This window comes from Megalobrama amblycephala, linkage group LG24 (assembly GCF_018812025.1).
Source record: "Megalobrama amblycephala isolate DHTTF-2021 linkage group LG24, ASM1881202v1, whole genome shotgun sequence".
In the NCBI taxonomy this organism is placed as follows: domain Eukaryota; kingdom Metazoa; phylum Chordata; class Actinopteri; order Cypriniformes; family Xenocyprididae; genus Megalobrama; species Megalobrama amblycephala.
In genome coordinates this window covers 28477266-28499604 of record NC_063067.1, presented here as the reverse complement: position 1 = coordinate 28499604, position 22339 = coordinate 28477266, and the positions used below count along the sequence as shown (strand labels likewise).

The following is a 22339-nucleotide window of genomic DNA, read 5'->3' as shown; positions in this document are numbered from 1 at the left end:
AAGTAAGTTCAAATTCAAATGTAGGACTTACTCAAACAGTGTGTGATTTCGGGCGCAACAAATAAACAACAAATAGCAGTAAACAACAAATAACAACACCCTGGCAACCACATACGTCACCCTAGAATCGTGAAGGTTACACTGGCACAGGCAAACAAAGAAAATGTAAAAATCTAGTTATTCTGACATCAGGTGAAGACATGAGCTGAAAGTGAAATGTGAAAAGATGAGCATGTCTGCCTCTCTTTCCCATGCTTATTGCTGTGTCTCTCATCTCTCTGTCTGTCTCAGTCAATACACTGACGTGTTTGTGTTTGTCTCCTCAGCTGCTGGGTTTCATCTACGCCTGCTACGTCATCAGTGTCATCACAGAGGAGGAGGACAGCTGTGAGTATCTTCACTGTCTCTCTCTTATCTCCCATCAAGCCCGTCTGTCTGTTTGGCAGTAGTTCTGCTGTTGTGGCTGATATCTGTCTGCTCAGGTCAAAAAGTGTGTGTGTGTGTGTGTGTGTGTGTGTGTGAGATAAGAGAAAAAATGTAAGCCTGTCCAAACAACACATTCTTTCTTGTTCAAGTGTCTAAAACAGATAATTTATCAATTTTATTATGAAGAAATGTGCTTGTTTGATTGTACTCTTCAGGAGATGATGGCTCTGTGCCCTCCTAGCTTTGTTTTGAGAGAATATATCTAAACCATATGAATTATCAGTGTTGAAGAATATGAAATATTGATGTAAAAAACCATTTTGGTGCATAGGAAGGGGACTACTCAGATATACTTTGTGAGAAACACTGTATTACTCAACTCGGTTTATAAAATGATGTGTGTGTGTGTAAGTGTGCCTAAATGTTTAAGTGGACGTCGATTGTAAAAATGTGTTTGCAACATAGGCTCAATGGAAAAACTTTTTCCAAAACTCCAAAAACGTACATGTACATATAATTCACTACAGTTTTAAGCTGAAATGAACACTGGAATTTTATTCCTTTTCGATTAATAAGACTTATTCTTGTGCGGTTCCTTCCACAGTATTATGTTTTGACCTCAAAACACTTTTACCATAGTGCTTTATTTGTAAACTAATACGTTCTGACGTTTGCATCACATAATCAGCACCATATGTGAGTCTTAGAGTAAACCTGCTCAGGAGCTCCCCTGGTACAGCATTGCACTTGCAATTTCAAGTTTATGGTGAGTCTCTTGAAACAAGAGTCATGATAAAAGAGCTCAAACATCCTGAAGAAAGCTGAAGCATGGTTGCTTCAGCAAATGTGTTTTTATCTCACATTTGCTTTTGTTAAAGGGGGGTATCACACACAGTTTCTGCCAATCTCATGTTGATCTTGAGTATCTATAGAGTAGTAGTGCATCCTTCATATCTCCAAAAAGTCTTTTTTTTTTATCATATTTATAAAAGATACATACACTGTACTGAGTCTTTCTGAAAACAGCCGAGCGCCTGGAGGCGTGCCGTGTGAGTGGAGCTAAAGAGTGACGAGTACGCTCAGATTTTGTGTAGAGATAGTATGATCAGATATATTTAAACACACACAATGCACCATCGCATTATCCCTGGATAACTTTTGAATCACTAGAATGAATATAGCGTATAGTGAATGATGAATAATGAATTTATAAATTCACTACATTTGTGTTGTTTACATTATATGCACTTAGGCGCTTATTACCAACAAAACAGACATTTGAAGCAGTTTTACTCTCCACCTGCGGTTCCGACTCATGACCGGGATCATTATCGCTGTGACCGCTCCATCTTTCAGTTTCAAACAATCTGTAAATCCAGCGTAGAACTGGGCCTTGTTTATGAAACCATAAGCGCCGATCCTGAGGGCTCGAGCAGCCCAAAAAACACAAGATATTCTCCATTAATTTTAACCAATAAAAAAAGTGATTGAAACTATCAGTTTCTATGGTTTCTATATTTTAATAACAAATATCAAGAGCGCATCAATGTAATGCGTGAGAACAAAACTCTCAGCTCCACTTAACACTGGGTTCTTTGGGAAGCAAGGTTATCTTTCCCTCACAACCAAAAACATACTTCTTTGGTGACATTGTTGATTTCGTGAAGTCCTGTGACCTGTGCAGCGCTGCCGACGACTTTCGTAAAGCCGAACGTGTGTTGATGGGCGTGCTCTTGCTCTCTCGCTCTGGTCGACGTGTGCACGCGCGCTCTTCCGGGAGAAGTGCCCATACAAGGATTTCCACCCCCGTTTATGTCACTCAGGCCCATACTTGAAAAAAAGACCCCGAATCCTGTAAGGATTTGGAAGAGAATTTTTGGCACAGAAATACTCAGTCATTCGTCCAACTCGTGTTTTGAAACTTTGGCCATGTTTAGCATGAGAATCCAACTCATTCAATTCAATTTAACTTGAGCGCCATGTTTTTAGAAAGTCGTGTCATGCACAGAATGCTACAAAAGACGCATTCTTTGCATTCCACTGCGGGACTTTTTCATTGTTTTTCTATATAATCACGCAATCATTGCACTATTTTTCTATTCCAAATACACACTAGACAGACATGTTTGTCCGTTGCGCTGGAATGCAGTGAAATGAAAGTGGAATGCAAAAACATCTGTCTAGTGTGTGTTTGGAATAGAAAAGTGGTGCAATGATTGCGTGTTTATATAGAAAATCAATGAAAGTCCTGCAGTGGAATGCAAAAACGTGTTCCATGTGAAGCGGCCCAGGTGGTCTGCAAAATATGTGGTCAGTCGGTTCTAACCAAGGCGGAAAACTCAAACCTTTTTCATCACCTGAAAAGGTACCATCCCAGCGACTGTATGTGTGTGTGTGTGTGTGTGTGTGTGTAAAATTCTTGGAAGATGTCAGTAAAGACAAAGATAGCCAATCTGATTAGAGTTTGCCAGATAAGGAAAGTGCTTTCCAGTACTGACTGTTGAATAGGTCCATAGGAATGCACATAAATTCAATAAAAAAAATAGTTTTCAGTGCATAAACACAGTGAATATTTGCTCTTGGCAGAATAGGCTAAGTGGGAGAGGACCAGAGTGAAGCCCAGGGGACGAAGATAAGCCACTGCCCTGTTTGTATGGGCTAAACACCAGCCCTCCACTGACTATTAATGCTTTCCCCTGTTCCAGAAAAGTAGGAGATACTGTTCTTTGGTTTACCACCATTGAACTTTCCCCGTAGGGCTGTATCTCGCTGACTGCACTGAAATAATCCACTTTTATCCTTTACAGTCACTTCCTGTTTGTCTTTGTATTCTGATGACCCTTGAGCTTCATCACTCAACAGGAGGTGGTGTGTGTTTTTGTGTTTTATAGGCAGTGCACATGTGCTCGGGTGAACTCTGTATTTATGCTCTGACAAATTGACCAACATTAAAGTGATTATAAGTGCGCAGAGGAAAATTTTATTGCTTCAAGGTTGATTCATAACCCAGGGGATTTAAAGACAACATGAAATCAAAATGGCTGTTTGTTGGCTTTTATGCCTGTTAGTTTTGAGGCCATCTGTCTGTTAGTGCAAAATGAACTTTTAGCACATGTGAGCATATAAAAATTACAATCTCGAATTACAATCGCCTATTTGTCCAATGAAATGTTCTCTTGAATGAACGTTCTTCAACTGATTCGCTATCGTACAAACCCGATTCCAAAAAAGTTGGGACACTGTACAAATTGTGAATAAAACAGAATGCAATGATGTGGAAGTTTCAAATTTCAATATTTTATTCAGAATACAACATAGATGACATATCAAATGTTTAAACTGAGAAAATGTATCATTTTAAGGGAAAAATAAGATGATTTTAAATTTCATGGCATCAACATATCTCAAAAAAGTTGGGACAAGGCCATGTTTACCACTGTGTGGCATCCCCTCTTCTTTTTATAACAGTCTGCAAACGTCTGGGGACTGAGGAGACAAGTTGCTCAAGTTTAGGAATAGGAATATTGTCCCATTCTTGTCTAATACAGGCTTCTAGTTGCTCAACTGTCTTAGGTCTTCTTTGTCGCATCTTCCTCTTTATGATGCGCCAAATGTTTTCTATGGGTGAAAGATCTGGACTGCAGGCTGGCCATTTCAGTACCCGGATCCTCCTTCTACGCAGCCATGATGTTGTAATTGATGCAGTATGTGGTCTGGCATTGTCATGTTGGAAAATGCAAGGTCTTCCCTGAAAGAGACGACATCTGGATGGGAGCATATGTTGTTCTAGAACTTGGATATACCTTTCAGCATTGATGGTGCCTTTCCAGATGTGTAAGCTGCCCATGCCACATGCACTCATGCAACTCCATACTATCAGAGATGCAGGCTTCTGAACTGAGCGCTGATAACAACTTGCGTTGTCCTTGTCCTCTTTAGTCCGGATGACATGGTGTCCCAGTTTTCCAAAAAGAACTTCAAATTTTGATTCGTCTGACCACAGAACAGTTTTCCACTTTGCCACAGTCCATTTTAAATGAGCCTTGGCCCAGAGAAAATGCCTGCGCTTCTGGATCATATTTAGATATGGCTTCTTTTTTGACCTATTGTAATGAAGGGAGACTCATGGTAAGATCCATTTGCAGCTTTATTGAAGTAGGAGTGGTCGTACAGGCAGGATCAGACAGGAGCAAACAGGAATCACAAGGAACGGGCAGAATCGTGGTCAGAATACAGGCAATGGTCAAAGGCAGGCAGATATCAATCACGGAACAGGATAACAAGGCAAGGGTCAAAGACGACAACAGGAACAGACAGGAAAACAGGATAACGTTGGATGACACACAGGGTAATCAAGATTCGCGGTGAGTGGTGTGTGTATGAGTCTTTTATAGTCCAGTAATGTGTGGCAGCTGGGTGTGGTGATTAGGTGGAGTGATTGTGAAGTGAGTGCAGGTGATGAGCAATGGAGGATCATGGGAAATGTAGTCCGGGATGTGACAGGAACAGACGTGATCGTGACACCTATAGAGTTTTAGCCGGCAACGGCGAATGGCACGGTGGATTGTGTTCACCGACAATGTATGTGATGCAGTGCCGTTAAGGGCCCGAAGATCCGGGCTCCAGTATGGTTTTCGCCTTGACCCTTAGACAGAGATTGTTCCAGATTCTCTGAATCTTTGGATGATATTATGCACTGTAGATAATGATAACTTCAAACTCTTTGCAATTTTTCTCTGAGAAACTCTTTCTGATATTGCTCCACTATTTTTTGCCGCAGCATTGGGGGAATTGGTGATCCTCTGCCCATCTTGACTTCTTAGAGACACTGCCACTCTGAGAGACTTTTTTTTATACCCAATCATGTTGCCAATTGACCTAATAAATTGCAAATTGGTCCTCCAGCTGTTCCTTATATGTACATTTAACTTTTCCGGCCTCTTATTGCTACCTGTCCCAACTTTTTTGGAATGTGTAGCTCTCATGAAATCCAAAATGAGCCAATATTTGGCATGACATTTCAAAATGTCTCACTTTCAACATTTGATATGTTATCTATATTCTATTGTGAATAAAATATAAGTTTATGAGATTTGTAAATTATTGCATTCCTTTTTTATTCACAATTTGTACAGTGTCCCAACTTTTTTGGAATCGGGTTTGTAGTTAGTTCGAGTGTTCAGTCATGCTAATGCTTTTTTTATTTCCTTTTCCAAACAAGAAAGAAAGTTGGAAAGTAAGTAACTACATTTTCAGTACTTGGCATAACCTTTGTTTAGCAGTAGCTTTATCCACATTTTTTTTATAACATAGGAGTTATAATGCATGGCTGCTTTTGACTTGAATGCATGTTAGCCGCTTCCAGTTATTTTAGCTGTAAAATTAGATATTGCATGCAAACTGGTATTTTTATTAGAATTCATTATCATAATCCTAATTATACTAGTTTGTTGTGCAAATAGTTTTACTGTTTACTGCTCTGTTATTCTTCTTAAAGGGTTAGTTCACACAAAAATGAAAATTCATTCATTAATTACTCAGCCTCATGTCGTTCCACATCTGTAACACCGTGTCCTAACCAGGCGCGACGCGATAAGATTCCAGCGACAAGCAATTTGACTGTCCACACTAGACGTGACGCAAAAATGAGAAGCGATAAAATCAATCAAAAACCACAGCCAATCAGAAGAGAGTGTGGGCGGGCTCTCTCAGCAAGAGCACAGCAGACACAATGGAATGGGCAAGTACATAGTAAAATTCATAAATATTACACAATTTAAACATTATTTAAAGTACATACGGAGTGACTGAACCAATCTTTATCATAGAATACTTGTTTGTTTGCATTGAGTTGACAGTTTGAACGTTCTTGTGCCCATTTATTTATTTTCAAGATCTGAGGTGAATTAGCCAGTGTTGTTTTCATTACAGCTAAAAAGCTAAGAACACAGAACAATATTCAAACTCACGTTAGATGCTTTTAACATTAAATAAAGCACATAAACAGTACCTGATAATATCATTGCCATACTTTGTGTTGCTGTCTCAGCTGCGACATTGCAGAGAAACATGACTTACCTCTGTGTTGATAAAAATAAGATGGATAAGTATCAGACTACTTTTTCTAACCATTAGCATGTAGCTTGACAAAATGACTGATTCATTTTAGTAAATCAATTTGTTCATTATAGGTTGATATAAATGATTTGATTTGATGAAGTGATTTTTTTGTAGTAAACAAATTAACACTTTCATTTTATTGTGATAATTTTATAACATAATAGTTTGATAAATGCTGTTTTTTATCACACGTAATAACAATTTTCAGGCGGCAGTAGAACAAGCTGTCATTTCATAGCTTTCCCAGCATCAATTGCTTGCAAAGGAAGTGTCTAGAAAGTGTTTGAAAGTGTCTTTGTTGCTTTCATACGTGGAACTAGCTGTCAAGTGTGGTTTTGCAGGTCTGTGATATAAATTACAGACTTTTGGGTATTGAAAACTGTGGAACATTTCAATGAAAATATGTCAGGAAGGAAAACTCATTAAACCATTTCATGGGGTCTTTAATGGACCTCCCAGTTATGTTCCATTACAGCATAAACTTTGCCTTAGATACTGTATTTCCTCTAAAATACGTATTTTAGGTACCTTAGGAGATGATTGTTAACTTGCGGTTGTGGGGAAGTTAGAATTTTTAGGCTAAAGAACTTTTTCCTTTCCTCATGCTACGTTGGAGTTGGAAGTACGAGGATGTGTGTGTGTGTGTGTGTTTTGTATTTGCAAAGCTGTGTGTGGTTCATTTACACGCTCATTTGAAGTGGAGGATTTAATTTTCTCCACAGCACTTCCTTGCCTCTGAAGTTTCCCTCTTTCTGTTCCTCTTTTTCTTCTCTCTCTCTCATTCTCTCTCTCTCCCACTCCCTACAGGTGATTTGAATAATAATGTGTCAGGCTTCATTTTTATCATTGATTATTCTTCTACCTTGTTCGTCCTTCCTTCTCATCTCTCTCGCTCTTTCTTTCTGTTTTAAATGACTTGCATTCATAATTAGTTTGTAGTCGCAGTCCCACTGTTATCGTTGGCTCATTAAAAGCAGCAGCAGTCACTTGTGTGAATCTAATCTAATAACAGCGGACAGGTCGGCCCAGCCACCAGCTACAGGGACGCGTGGGCTCTTAGGGTACTGATCTAAGCCCGGATCCTGCCTTTACCAAAAGAAAACGCAAGCCTGGCTCGACATCAGAGAGGGAATGGGAGAGAGAGAATGTGTGTGGCACCTCGAGTGTCTGGTTGGTTATCAGCGCTGAGCAGATTCCTATGCAGACTCAAAAAAGAGCTGGTTTTTATGAAAGTGGGTCAGAATAGTGTAGTGCTGAACGTTAGTGTGAGCGCTTCCCCAATGTGTGTTACAGGTAAAAGCAGGACACAGAACAGAGAGACGGGTGTCTCAGAGACACACACACACAGTATAGAGTCAAAGAGAATTTGTTATGTGAGTGCTGGATTTGTCTTATTGCATGAGCTCTGTCTGATCTCTACCTGTGATGCAAAGCAAAACTGACACCAAGGCTGTGTTCGAAATCCCTCATTCACTATTCCCTAGTCCACATATAGTCCCCTTGAAGGAGCTGGAAGGGCTGTTGCTTTTGTATAGTTTGTGCTGTTGCTGTTTAATAATGATTTGAAATTTTGCAAACTCGCAGCTCGAGTAAAAATGAAAAGATTTATCTTTGTCATGGAAGCTAGCATGTGTAAACCTTAATTAAACTATTTAATAATCAATTAAAAAGGAATATTACACTGTACCCACATTGGACCAGCGGTTTGGAAAATGGATGGTTAGATGATTCGGCTGTGGGCGCCATCTTCTGGTCAGACGTGGGAATTTATTCGGCACGACTCTCACAGTGCATTATGGGTAATCTATAGACCACTTTGGAGCAGACGTCACAATTACGTCACTTGCAGCTGCGCGCGCATACTGGTTGCAGAAAAATAGTTGAAGCTATTGAAGAAAAATTGAAAAATCCAAAGAATAAGAGAAAAATGTTTTGTTGTGCCTCTGGATGTTGGAATCGGAATGCAAAAAATATAGTCTTCATTTTTAAAGAAAACCATCGTTGAAAACGTAATTTGAAGATAAACAGAGACGTTTCACAGACTGCACTGATGACACCTGCAAGGATTAGTCTACTATTAAAGCAGGAATTTGATGTAAACAGTAAGCTCTACTAATATTCACATAGGCCTATGCAGTTCAGAGGACATACATACATACAGCATGAAACAATTATAATTAAAATAATTTAAACCTATAATATTTTACATAGATAACTAAACATAATAATTTTTATTTCACAATTCTGACTTTTTTTCTCTTGCATTTGCGTGTTTATTACTCCCAGTTCGGACTTTATAACTCGCAATTGTGAGTTTATTTCACAATTCTGAGGGGGAAAAGTCAAATGGGGATAAATTGCAATTCGAAAAGACAGAATAACGAGTATATCCCAATTCTGTTTTATTTTGTAAGAAATGTGATATGTAAACTCAGATTTGCGAGAAATAAAAGTCAGAATTGTGAGATTAAACTCGAAATTAACTTTTTTTATTCTTTTATTTCGTGGCTTCCTGACTAACTGCTCAACTTTCATTTTCTGCAACCAGCTAGGCTCCGCCCACAAAAAACGTCATTTGTTTGCAAACACCAAATTGGTCTATATGCCGTTGAGTGTACATCAGTTGTACACTCGTTATTGCGGTGCATTATGGGATTGGGTGAATGCACTTGATAACGTCCACTATGGTCAGACGCCACTACAAATGGCCGTCCCCTTAAATAGTGCCATATTTAAAGTCCCTGTAAAGTCATTTTAAAGTATGTGTTCTGAGTTTGTCACATCGCAGAAAAATGTGTTATTAACCACCCAGCCAAATTTGAATGATTAAAAAAATCTGCAAGTAAATGAAATAAGTTATCAAAATCTCGAAAAAATAGGCAGCGCTCTTTGCTCTCGAACGCTGGGGGCGTGTCCGCTGTCGGCGCTGAAACCACACCCACTCGCGAGAGCTGCAGCCTCAACTGACTTGAGTCTAATGAGTCAAACATTGATGCATATAAGAAGAATCATTTAGAGGGTTGCAAATTTTAGCAGAGTTACTGTGGACTACCTACTAATTATAACATAAGCAAACTCGGCAACTGCCGACTGCTGTCGAGTCGACAAATGACGGTGCCGCGAGACGGGAGGATGAAGGCCGGGACGGGAGAGACTATCGGTGGGACGGGAGGAAGGCCGAGGCGGGAGGGCGGCCGAAGTCTGTTCAGTCACATTCACCAAAAACAGCGGATTATCTGTGAATCCCAGCTGTCTGATGAAAGTTTGTAAAACTATCCGGTGTAGAACGATCACTTTAGAATCCTTCATATCATCGTTTTAGGATATTTAAATAAGGAGGCCGAGCATATTGTATATTATAACAACCATGTAATATGCATTTGCGTGACGAAGGCATTACTACTAGCTAAATGTGCAAAGGGCGGAGGCGACGCCACGCTCGGTGCGTCATCGACAGTTTTATAGTGTTAGGGGCGGGGCTATGCTCGGGGGTCCAAGTGCGTCATCAGACCCCGTTTTAGCTCCGCCCAAAAAATCCTGAGCAGAGACTTGGTGAAAAACTGTTTAACGCTCTAACTTCACAATTAAGCATTACACAATTCACAGTCTTTGTAATGTGTTTCAGCAATACATTTGTAACATTTATAAAGTGTTTAGAAAGAATTCTCAGAATTGACTTTACAGGGACTTTAAGGGTATAGGTGCGATTTCGGACACAGCACAAGACTCTATATACACTATACTATTCTGTTGTTGTTGTTTTTTATAAAGATGATTATAATTACCTCAGACTAACCGTAAACTTAAAAAAAAGAAAGAAAGAAAATCATTTTCCAGTGGATATTGATCAGAGTAAATGCCATAATATAAGTTAATGTGAATGAAATAAATATTGGTTATTGACTGATTATATTTTTCATTGGCTTTTTATTTGTATACATAAGTATGGGTTCAGTAAAGATACTTTTAATACTTTTATTCAGCAAGAATACATTAAAAGTGAAAGTAAACATATTTGTATTTCAAATAATTGCTGTTATTTTGAACTTTCTATTCATCAATATTAAGCAGCACAACTGTTTTCAACATTGATAATAATAATAAATGTTTCTTGGTCATCAGATCATCATATTAGAATGATTTCTGAAGGATCATGTGACACTGAAGACTGGAGTAATGATGCTGAAAATTCAGCTTTGATCACAGGAATAAATTACATTTTAAAATATATTACAAAAGAAAACAGTTATTTTAAATTGTTAATCATTTTTCACAAATATTTTTTTTTACTCAAAATCAAATAAATGAGGTTCTGGAGAGCATAAGAGACTTCTTTCAAAAACATTTTAAATATCTTGATTTGTTAAGTTATTTTAAACATTCAGTTAAAGTTAATCTTTAAAAAAACACAAATAATGTAATAGTCACACAAATTTCAAAAGGAATATCCATTTTCATACACTGTAAACCTGAATAAGTTGGGCTAACTCAAAAAATTGAGGTAATCAGTTACATCAAATTTTTTTTAGTTATGATGTTCCCAATTTTAAGTAAGCAGAACTATCAAGTTTTGAGTTTGTAGTACTCATGCATGTTAATTGCTCCTAACTTGAAGTACTGAGTTAGCTAACTCATACATTTTGATAGCAATTAACATAAAATATTTAGTTAGAGTTCTTGCAAATCAAATAAGTTATATACTTCACTGTAAACCCTAATAAGAAAATACAAAAAATGCCAACTGCAAATTTCGCTAACATGTTAACAATAGCATGGTATAGCTCTTACTGAATGAGTACAGCAACTTAAAACATGTAACTGACCTGCTCTCAAACCAAGCCACATGCGCCACTAGTCACCACATGTGGTCACCATAATGGTAACTCTCCAAAAACCCACATTAACAGAAACTCTTCTAAATTAGCATAACAAAACATTAATCACTACTAAATATTCCTTAACATTAATCTTGTGCAAAAAACATTATATAACACTTAATTTTAGCATTTACTCTCCCTTTTGAGTGTCATGGGCAAAGCATGCAGGGAAACAGAAATCCCAGCCCAGATTCAGTTAAACTTAAGTTAGTCTAAATTAAAAGAAATGAGTTCATACAACTCAAAACAATAAAACAGTTCAGATTACTTGAAATATATCAGTGCTGTGAACTAAATACTCAGAGTTAATTTAACTGAACTAATTTAAGTTTGTCCTACTCAAACCAATTAAGTATTTTGAGCATTAGGGTTTGCAGTGTACTGTACATTAAATGGCTCTCAGACCCACAGTCTACTTCTCTCACTCAACTGAGGCATTTTCACAGCATTGTGACCGCTATTCGTTCCACCCACCTCTCGTTTTGAAAATGAATTGCGACCACGGGTACGTTTTTCTGAACGGTTGTGCTATAGTTCTCCTCCTCCTCTCGCTTCAGCTTTATCTGTCTGTATGCCGCTTTCTCCACCACAGAAACAGTCTCCACAGGAGAGAAGTCTTTTTGACTGCTAGAAACCAGTATAGTTAATCATATCACACAGTTCTCCCCGGCTGCTAAAATACATCCACTGACAATACAGTAATGAATTTGCGATTTTACTTTTAATTATTAAAAAGTACATCACTCATTACTGACATTCTCTTGTGTGAAATTATTGCATTTTTTTTTTTTGTTCATAGCTTAATTTACTTCTGTTATTAAATGTTATAATTGTTGTTCCTTTATGTGTTAGAAGTTGATCTTTATTTATTTTATTTTGTCTTTTTTATTTTATCTTATCATCTTATTTGTATTATTTTATCTTTTTATTATTTATTTTATTATTTATTATTTTTTATTTTATTTTATTTTATTTTATTTTATTTTATTTTATTTTATTTTATTTTATTTTATTTTATTTTATTTTATTTTATTTTATTAGGTAGTGTGTGCCTTTGGCTGTCATGACTGCTGTTGAGTAAGTTGTATTGTCTTTGATCATGTTTAGCTTTTTTTTTTTTGGCAAATTTTTGGGTTACACTTTATTTGGATGGTCCGCTTTAGACATTCTAGCTATAAGCAACTTTGCAACTGCATGTCAACTAACTCTCTTTAGGCTGTTAGTAGACTGTTAGGTTAGGGTTAGGTGTTAGGTTAAGCTTAATAAGTTGACATGTAGTTGCAAAGTTACTTATAGTTAGTAGAATGTGTATAAAGTGTTACCAATTTTTGGATAGCCATATATTTCACCATAAACACCTGAAAGTGGCTTGTACTGTGTAAAACCTCAGTGGTTGTTTGCCCTGGACGTGTGTGTTTCACACTGTAAGTACGAGTGAAGTCGTCCATTTGCTCCTGCCTTCCCAGCATTCCACACATAGCAGCGCAGCTCATGGTCTCTGGAGCTCCACGGATCCTGCGAACGCTAATGACACATTATGAGCTCAAAGCCTGTCGTTTATGATAAACAAACCAGCTCTGCTATTATCAGGCCTGCTGTATGTTCAGTGTGCGTAAACATAGAGGTGAAATTGCTCCTGAGATTGCCTTCTGTTGTGCTTTTATGGATTGACTGAAATGTTTGTTTGTGCTTTCATGAGTCACAGCTGAAACACGCGTAGTGTAAGTATACACTAAAATGTGTGCTTATATTGATCTTGATACCGCAGGTCTTTTTTCGTGTACTGTGCTTTTGAACAAGTGTTAACATCTAGCTAAAGTCATTACCTTCATTATTACACATATATTTCTTTGTATGTACAAGAACACCCATTTTGTTCATGATATAAAGAAATTAAAATGGGTTTGGAATAAATAAGGGTGTATAAACGATGAGAGAATTTTAATTTAGGGGTGAACTATCTCTTTAACTCACAAACTTTTGTAGTGCAGTGGGTTATGGGTAACAGATGCATATTTCAAAACTCCCAGCAGAAATCATACATCATTTACACACTGTTTTCAACCTACTGTGCATTGGGGCTCATTTTAATCTCGCAGACTTGTTTATATTTAAAATAGGTGGTATTGGAATTGGGACGCAGGGAGAGTCTCTCCCTTTTTTCTTGCTGTATATAAGTTAGAAATGAGAGACTGTGTGGAGTCTGAATGAGGCCGTTTTTGTGACGTATCAGGACACAAATTAGTATAATGACATGGGTATGACATAGGTATTACAAGGAGAGGGTGACTTATGAGGACATTACCCCATGTCCCCATTTCTCAAAAGGCTTATAAATCATACAGAATGAGTTTTTGTGAGAAAGTAAAAATGTAAAAACCCCCGGCAAAATGTCCCCACAAAAATGGCAATATCCAAAATCCTTGTTCTTGTGGAGCCATTTTTTGGTCGCCATGAGTAAAACAGCTTATAAATCATACTAAGTGATGTTTTTTGAAAATGTAAAAATGCAGACAGTTTTCTGTGATGGGTAGGTTTAGGGTTAGGGTATAGAATATACAGTTTTGTACAGTATTAAATCATTATGTCTATGGAAATTCTCCATAAAACATGGAAACCCAACGTGTGTGTGTGTGTGTGTGTGTGTGTGTGTGTGTATATGAGAGAGAGAGAGAGCATATCAAATCTCATGAGACGCTGTTCATTGTTAATAATTGTCTAATTTGTGTAAATTGTCGTGTATATTTCAGTGTTAATGTTCACATTGATTCATATTTCTGTCATGCATAATGTCTGTTCATGGTTTTTTATATCAAGTGATTATCATTTCATGTTTCATTTGTTCTCTTCATGGCTCATTTTCCGGTTTCATTTCTTTCATTCTTTAATTTCATCTTTTGTTTGGTTTTCAGTTGATTTTATTGGTGGATTTGACCCATTCCCACTCTACCATGTCAATGAGAAACCATCTCATCTTCTGTTAAAGCCCGTGCATCAGTAAGTACCCGTGTGTGTGTGTGCGTGCAAGCAAAATCTGACAAAACTTCCCCTTGTGGACAATTAGAAATGTCATCCGTTTGAAAATCGATTCATTAATGATAATTATGATGATAATTATGCATATAATGATAATTAAGCATGTAATGAAATAAAACCAGTATAAATAATAAATAATAAATCTAAATTTTTAGTTAATAGGTTACATTTAGTTACATTTACAGGCATAATAAAAACAATATAGAAGTCTTTTTTTTTTTTTTCTTAAAAGCAAAATGTTTGTATGCACTCTTAAAAATAAAGGTTGCAAAAGTAGGTTTTCACAGCGATGCAATAGAAAAAACCTTTTTGTTTCCTCAAAGTACCTTTCAGTGCACAGTTCTTAAATGGACCATTATTTTATTAGTGTGAAGAACATTTTAATAATCTAAAAAAGCTTTTTTTCCACTATAAAGAACCTTTTGTGCAATGTAAAGATGTTAAAAGTTCTTCCATGAACCATCGATGCGAATAAAGAACCTTTATTTTGAAGAATGTGTGAATGTGTCACAATCACATGCTCTGTGTGTGAGTTAAATATAATTGATCCTCTCACACTTGTCCCTGCTTGCCCCTTATCTGAAGCATTAATTAAAGTTAGTTTTCTTTTAATTAGTGTAAGTTCTTAATTAGTCCATTCATTAAGCATTCTGATCTTGTCCAGTGAGGGATTAGTGAATCTGTCTGCAGCTAAATCCAACGGTAAAGGAGCTTTTATATCAACTAGAACCATTTTTTTTTGTATTGTTATTGGCAAATATTACATGTGGGCTATTCGTATAAGCTCTATAAGTGTGACATGAAAAAGTGGCAGTCTGTTGATGCGATTCCAGGTTAGATCTCATTTTTTAACAAGAGAACTACGCCAGCACAATGTTTATGTGCTGCAAAACCATAATGTCAGATCTTGTTTTAAACGCTGGCAGCTGGAAGCGGCACAATGTTTGGCTGACTTTCCTCATACTTTTATCATTAGTTATGTGCCAGCTAGAAAAATAGCATCTTCTGAAGAAATAGTCTGTGTTACTTCACTGCGACTGGATAGGTCGGACTGCTGAAAATGGAAGTGTAAATTTGTGTCACGTATTCATCACGCTAGAAAGTTGTGGAGCAAGTCATTTTTGTGGTTTAGTTCTAATGATGCATTTTTAGTCTGGGGAAAATGTTTTTATTTCAGAGTTGTAGGCGTGTGATCTCCTTTCTGCACACTACCTGCTGCTATACCTCGATCTTCTGTGTTTTTATCTATTCGTAAGAAGAATATGGATCAGTGCAGTGGTCCCTCTGAGACCGGGCCTGGCCTCATTTCAATAAGTCTTAAATTATGCAGGATCTGTAATGAGTGTGTGCAGAAGCAGCAATATGCGCACATGGAGGTGCTAAACACATTATATTTGCCCCGGGGACATTTTTCATGACAGTTTAATCAGACTAGTTGCAAATGAGAGAAGTACTTGTCCTGTCTCTAGATGTTTCACGGTCTCAGGGAGTTTAATAAATCACCCAGCAGGTGTGTGTGTTCGCAAGTAAGTTTTAACTTCTAGTACTGTAATTAGAGGTTGATTGAAAGTGCATTTTGCAGATACAGATGTCTAAGGTGGGAAAACAGGCCAGAAACCCAATGAATCGGCTGATAGTTAATATATGAATGAGAAATTTCCACTCAGTGTGAAATAGTGCAAAACTTTATTACACATTTAACAATAATGGCTTAACCATAAAATATTGTAATTATTAAATAAAATCAAATAAAAAACTGCCGTAAAAACGTTTGGGTCTCATGCTCAGCAAGGCTGCATTTGTTTGATCAAAAGTACAGTAAAAACTGTAATATTGTGAAACATTATTACAATTTAAAATAACGCTTTTATATTAATATATTTTAAAATGTGATTTTTTTTTTTTTTTCTTTGATGGCAAAGTGTCACATGATCCTTCAGAAATCATTCTAATATGTTCAATATGTAATATCAATGTTGAAAACAGTTGTTTAATATTTTTGATGAAACCGTGATACATTTTTTTCAGGATTCTTTAAATGAATAGAAAGTTTTACAAAAGCATTTATTTGAAATAGAAATCTTTTGTAACATTATAAATGTTTTCACTGTCACTGTTTTGATTAATTTTATGCATCCTTGCAGAGTAATATCAATATCTGTCATCTGCTGACCCCAAAGTTTTGACTTGCAGAGTATACATTCAAATTGAACTGAAACACTTAAATAACATAAAATGCAAATAAAATAAAGCATGACATACAAAATGAACCAGATAACACTCTAACAACCGTCGGTTACCAAAAATCAACTGTCAACGCCAAAAAGATCTGTTTAACCGATATGTTGGTTAACTGTAATAACATTTCTCTGTCTGTTTGTGTTTTTCAGGTCTTCGTAAATGAAAGCGTGTCCTGAAGAGGAGTCGTTCTGCCCATCCCTCCTCTCTGCCTCTCCTCTGTTTAAAACGCTTGCCTAATTCATCCTAAATCAGCCCCTTCTAGTTTGGAAGAAGTGTTGAAGATTCCCAGCTCTGGACAAAACACAGTCGCTCCATCAGATGCTCTGGAACATTGTTCCAGCCGCCTCATTTAGACGTTCTTACAAGTGGCTGTAATGCATATCTAAACAAAAAGGTCCTGTATTTTGACCGGTGTTGCGTGTGGTCCGTGCATTGAGTTATTTGGAGGGAGTTCAGATGTTCACAGAGTTCCAGCTCTGTTTGTGTATGTGAGGAGGGCCATTGTGTGCCGTTTACCTTCACACGGGATTTGCACAGTAAAACAGAGGAGGGAGCCGAGAGGAGGACAGAGGGTGCGGCCGGAAAAATTAAGACAAAGCGGGCTAAACTCCTGTGGTAGTCAAAAATAGAAGCAAAGGAAGCATAAATATAAATACACGAAAGAATTAGAGCTGTTCTGAAAATTGTTTTATGTCATAGTGTGATGTATGATTCTCATGGTTCACTGTCAGATTCACTTGTAGTTTTTTGTTCTAGTCTTATTCAGTGATCCCAAAATCAAATGTATTTAGACACTCAAATCACACTAAACAATGTATGAATGTCATGACATTAGATCAAATATAGGTTAGTGGGGGTTCAGAGGGGACTGTAAAGAACACTAGGGTTCTTGACTCAATATTAAAGAACGCTTTATGCCAGAAAGGTTTTATAACACTCTTAAAAAGTGTTCCCCCCCACCCAAGGAAACGCAATTTCGCCTCAGTAACGTGGGTTATGTAATCAGATTACTTTTTCAAGTAACTAGTAAAGTAACACATTACTTCTAATTTACTTTTTCAAATAAGTAACACAAGGGAACGCAGTTTCGCCTCAGTAACGTGGGTTATGTAATCAGATTACTTTTTCAAGTAACTTGTAAAGTAACACATTACTTCTGATTTACTTTTTCAAATAAATTACGCAAGGGAACGCGGTTTCGCCTTTAACTTGGATTACATAATCAGAATACTTTTTCAAGTAACTAGTAAAGTAACACATTACTTCTGATTTACTTTTTCAGATAATTAATGCAAGGGAACGTGGTTTTGCCTCAGTAACGCGAGTTACGTAACTGGATTACTTTTTTCAGGTATCTAGTAAAGTAACACATTACTTCTGATTTACTTTTTCAAATAAGTTAAGCAAAGGAACGCGGTTTCGCCTCTAACATGGATTACATAATCAGATTACTTTCTCAAGTAACTAGTAAAGTAACACATTACTTCTGATTTACTTTTTCAAATAAGTAATGCAAGGGAACGTGGTTTTGCCTCAGTAACGTGGGTTATGTAATCAGATTACTTTTTCAAGTAACTAGTAAAGTAACATTACTTCCGATTTACTTTTTCAAATAAGTAATGCAAGGGAACGTGGTTTTGCCTCTAACATGGATTACATAATCAGATTACTTTTTCAAGTAACTAGTAAAGTAACACATTACTTCTGATTTACTTTTTCAAATAAATTACGCAAGGGAACGCGGTTTCGCCTTTAACTTGGATTACATAATCAGAATACTTTTTCAAGTAACTAGTAAAGTAACACATTACTTCTGATTTACTTTTTCAAATAAGTTATGCAAGGGAACGCAGTTTCGCCTCAGTAACGTGAGTTATGTAATCAGATTACTTTTTCAAGTAACTAGTAAAGTAACACATTACTTCCGATTTACTTTTTCAAATAATTAATGCAAGGGAACGTGGTTTTGCCTCAGTAACACGGATTACATAATCGGATTACTTTTTTCAAGTAACTGGTGAAGTAATACTATTTCTGAGTTACTTTTTCAAATAAGTAATGCAAGTTACTTTGTTTTCACATTTATTGACTGACTCTCCTGTCCCCTTGTTGACAGAAATCAGGAGCAAGTGTATTCCTCAAAATGAATAAAAACAGTGAAATGCAAACGCAGAATATTGCGCAAACCTGCAATAATTAAATGTTAAATAACACAAATATACTCAATGTATATTTATGAATCTCACTGTATTACCCAGTCTTTGCTGCTGACCTTCAATGATCCATATTCAACCACACTAATAGGCAAAAACTTTTGGTGTGAAAGGACCTTTGCCAAAAATAGAACTTTTTTTTGTCATTTAAAAAACAAACAAGCCAGCCCAGCCCAGGAGAAAAAGTAATGCAAAAGTAACGTAAATATTACACAAAAAGTAAGTAATGCAATTAGTTACTTTATTAGAGAGAAATGCAATATTGTAATGCATTACTTGTAAATGTAACTTCCCTGTGAAAAGCACCTTCTGGAACCTTTATTTTTTAAGAGTGTATAAGGAGAAATGTCTTAAATTACTTCATAATACTTTCATTTTTGGGATATTTAATTTTTTTCCTAGTGATATATGTTTTAGCTGTTTAATTCATAACAAGCAGTTTAATTCATTCAGAATTTAATTGAAATAAAAAAAATGATTTAAAGTTAATTCAAACCAAATCCATAAAATGATTCCATGATAAGAACCCCTAAAGAATCCTTTCTATAGTTTCTATAGTAGTTTCTATATAGAACCTGTTCTTCTAAGTGTAACTGAAAATCACCTTGCTGAAGTGGTTCATTTGTTTGCAGATGCTTCTTGGTTTAATATTTTGTATCTAATGGAATGAAATTTGTGCATTTTAAGTGTGACTTAGGCATTCAAACATTTTGGGGTCACTGTACATGCCCGTCAGTATTTTTAATGTTAATAATCATCATTTATTGCACAATGTATTTGTATAATCAGCCTTTAGGTCTAACAGACTAGTTTGGGCATCCTCCGGTCGTCAGTACAATATACTACATAACCTCATGCTATTGTTTTTCATTATTATTATAGGACTGGCTGATATTATGAAACAGATAGTGGCTCTTTCATTTGAATGGTGCTTGTAATCAAATATCAGTTGTTTGTGAACAAATCGTCAGCATGTCTTTATATGAATATGACAACGGTTGAGTGGCTGTCAATGTCTTTCACTGTAGATGCAGAGCTACTGTAACTGTCTACTGGAAACATAAACCTCAAAGCACAACTGACCGATCTGACATGCAACGTTACATGTATCATAGTGTGTATGACACGTTTTGAAGAGAGGGGCTGTGTATTTCTTTCCAAAATGAGATGTGAAGGGCAAAGGTCAGTATGAACAAGATTTTCTAACTTTCATAATTACATTGTTGAGTTGCTTGTAATCCCAGATGTTTCATATCACGAGATTTGTGTACTGTATTGACAACATTATGGGTTCTTTTGGCCTGATGGTAAAGGAACTGGGCACATGTTGCTCTTTAAGGAGTAGTTCACCATTGCTCTTACCTGTATGTCTTTATTTTTCTCCTGGAGTGCAAAAGGAGAACTTTTGAAGAATGCTCACGTTGCTCTTTTTCATATGATTAATAAGTTCCCCTATTGGAACCTGTATTTTTAGGCATAGACTTGTGCTCTATGTTCCAAGTTATCTGAAGTCATACGACAGCTTTGTGCTTTTGTCGTATTGGAAAAGAGCAGCGTGAACATTCTGCAGAATATCTCGTTTTGTGTTAAATCAAAGTTTTGAAACAAAATGAGGCTGAGTAAATGATGACAGTTTTAATTTTAAGGTGAACTACTCCTTTAAACATTGCAAGAGTTTAGGGGAAGTTTTTTTTTTTTTTGCAATTATTTGATGAATTTATGTAACACTTTCAGCTTAATAATTTCGGCTTGCTGTAATCTTGCACAATGTTCTGTTAGATCATCATATTCCATGGATCTATCCTGCCCCCTAGTGTTTCATGTCCTTCTGCACATGGCATCTCAACTCTTAAGAACAGGAAAATTGCATTTTATACCACTCTCTGAAAATATCCATGTACATTTGTAATTGTAGATTTTAGGATATTGAATATAAGCCAGCAATGATAGTCTGCGGCATAAGTGTTATAATGAGAAAAGGAATGATATAGATTTATCACACCTTTTCCCCTCATCTTCATTGCTCTCTCTTTTAACAGGTGTTTTTAAGTGCTTTTTGTAACTGTTTCCTGTGTTTGGTCTCCATAGTCCTACATTGACTGCCTGTCCATCAACACGTGTTTGCTGACCACAGTGTAAATAGATGTTTGTTAATAAAAGTCTGCTTTTCATCTACTGATCACAGCTCTTGATTTTGTTACTCTGTGTTGTCCTATAATCTAATTAAACAGCCATTTGAAGTGTTGGACAGGAGATTTCAAGATACTAAAAATAATAGTTGCAACACATAGGCCTACAACAACAAAAAAAAAAGATTGTGTTTGTACTTGTGTCCAGATTATTTTGATTTATGGTTAGATTAATGATTAATAATACAAATTAGAATAACCATGTTAAACCAAATTGCTATTTATTGTAGGCCTATTAATGACCAATGAAAATACAAAGCTGGTGCGGGATATGTATAATTTACTATAGGGCTTTTCACACTGCGCTTAAAGTGTTAATTCACCCAAAAATGAAAATAATGTCATTTATTACTCACCCTCATGTCGTTCCACACCCGTAAGAAGTTTGTTCATCTTCAGAACACAAATTAAGATATTTTTGATTAAATCTGATTCAGTGAGGCCTGCACTCACAGCAATGACATTTCCTCTCTCAAGATCCATTAATGTACTAAAAACATATTTAAATCAGTTCATGTGAGTACAGTGGTTCAATATTAATATTATAAAGCCACAAGAATAAAAAAACAAACAAAAAAAACGACTTATATAGTGATGGCCGATTTCAAAACACTGCTTCAGGAAGCTTCGGAGCGTTATGAATCTTTTGTGTCGAATCATGACTCGGATCGTGTGTCAAACTGCTGAAATCACGTGACTTTGGCGCTCCGAACCGCTGATTCGACACAAAAGATTCATTATGCTCCGAAGCTCTTAGGACCTAAAGCTTTTCAATGTTGTTTGATGACCTAGGACACTTTGCAATACATATGTAATTTCTATAAAATTGTTTTTTTTTAGATATAGTTGTTAATGAATTACTAATGTTGGATATGAGTAAAATCCATTTTGTTTATTGATTTGCATCTTATCCACTTTAACAAACTTTAGACTTGGAATTATCCAAACCAGATGTTCATTAACTCACCTTTATGCCATCCCACATGCTAAAAAATATCTGTTTTCTAATCATTTTGTGTTTCCCCCTGTGTGCCCCCCAACACAGCAAACAAATAAAATGGATGTGATTTGTGAATTTATGTAGTGCTTTGGTGTATCTTATGGTTGTATTGTCAGTCACTGCATAGGAGAAAATCGCACAGCAAATAAACTAAATATTACAAAATGGTTAAACAATTACAGAAATTTGATTCATTTTAAGATTTCAAAGTGTAGTCTCCTTTAACATTATGTAATC

General features: G+C 36.3%; 1 protein-coding gene across 2 annotated transcripts in view; it reads left to right on the top strand.

Moving 5' to 3' along the window:
* The window catches only part of nkain4 (sodium/potassium transporting ATPase interacting 4), an 89155-nt gene extending 68063 nt beyond the window's left edge, over positions 1-21092 (top strand). The window contains exons 5-7 of one of the 2 annotated variants that reach the window (XM_048177975.1): positions 327-387; positions 14336-14420; positions 16850-21092. In XM_048177975.1, coding sequence (XP_048033932.1) covers positions 327-387; positions 14336-14420; positions 16850-16859 — 156 coding nt within the window. In that variant the 3' untranslated portion in view covers positions 16860-21092. The remainder of the gene's footprint in view (positions 1-326; positions 388-14335; positions 14421-16849) is intronic. The other variant, XM_048177976.1, reaches the window with a different exon arrangement.
* Positions 21093-22339: the final 1247 nt, after the last annotated feature.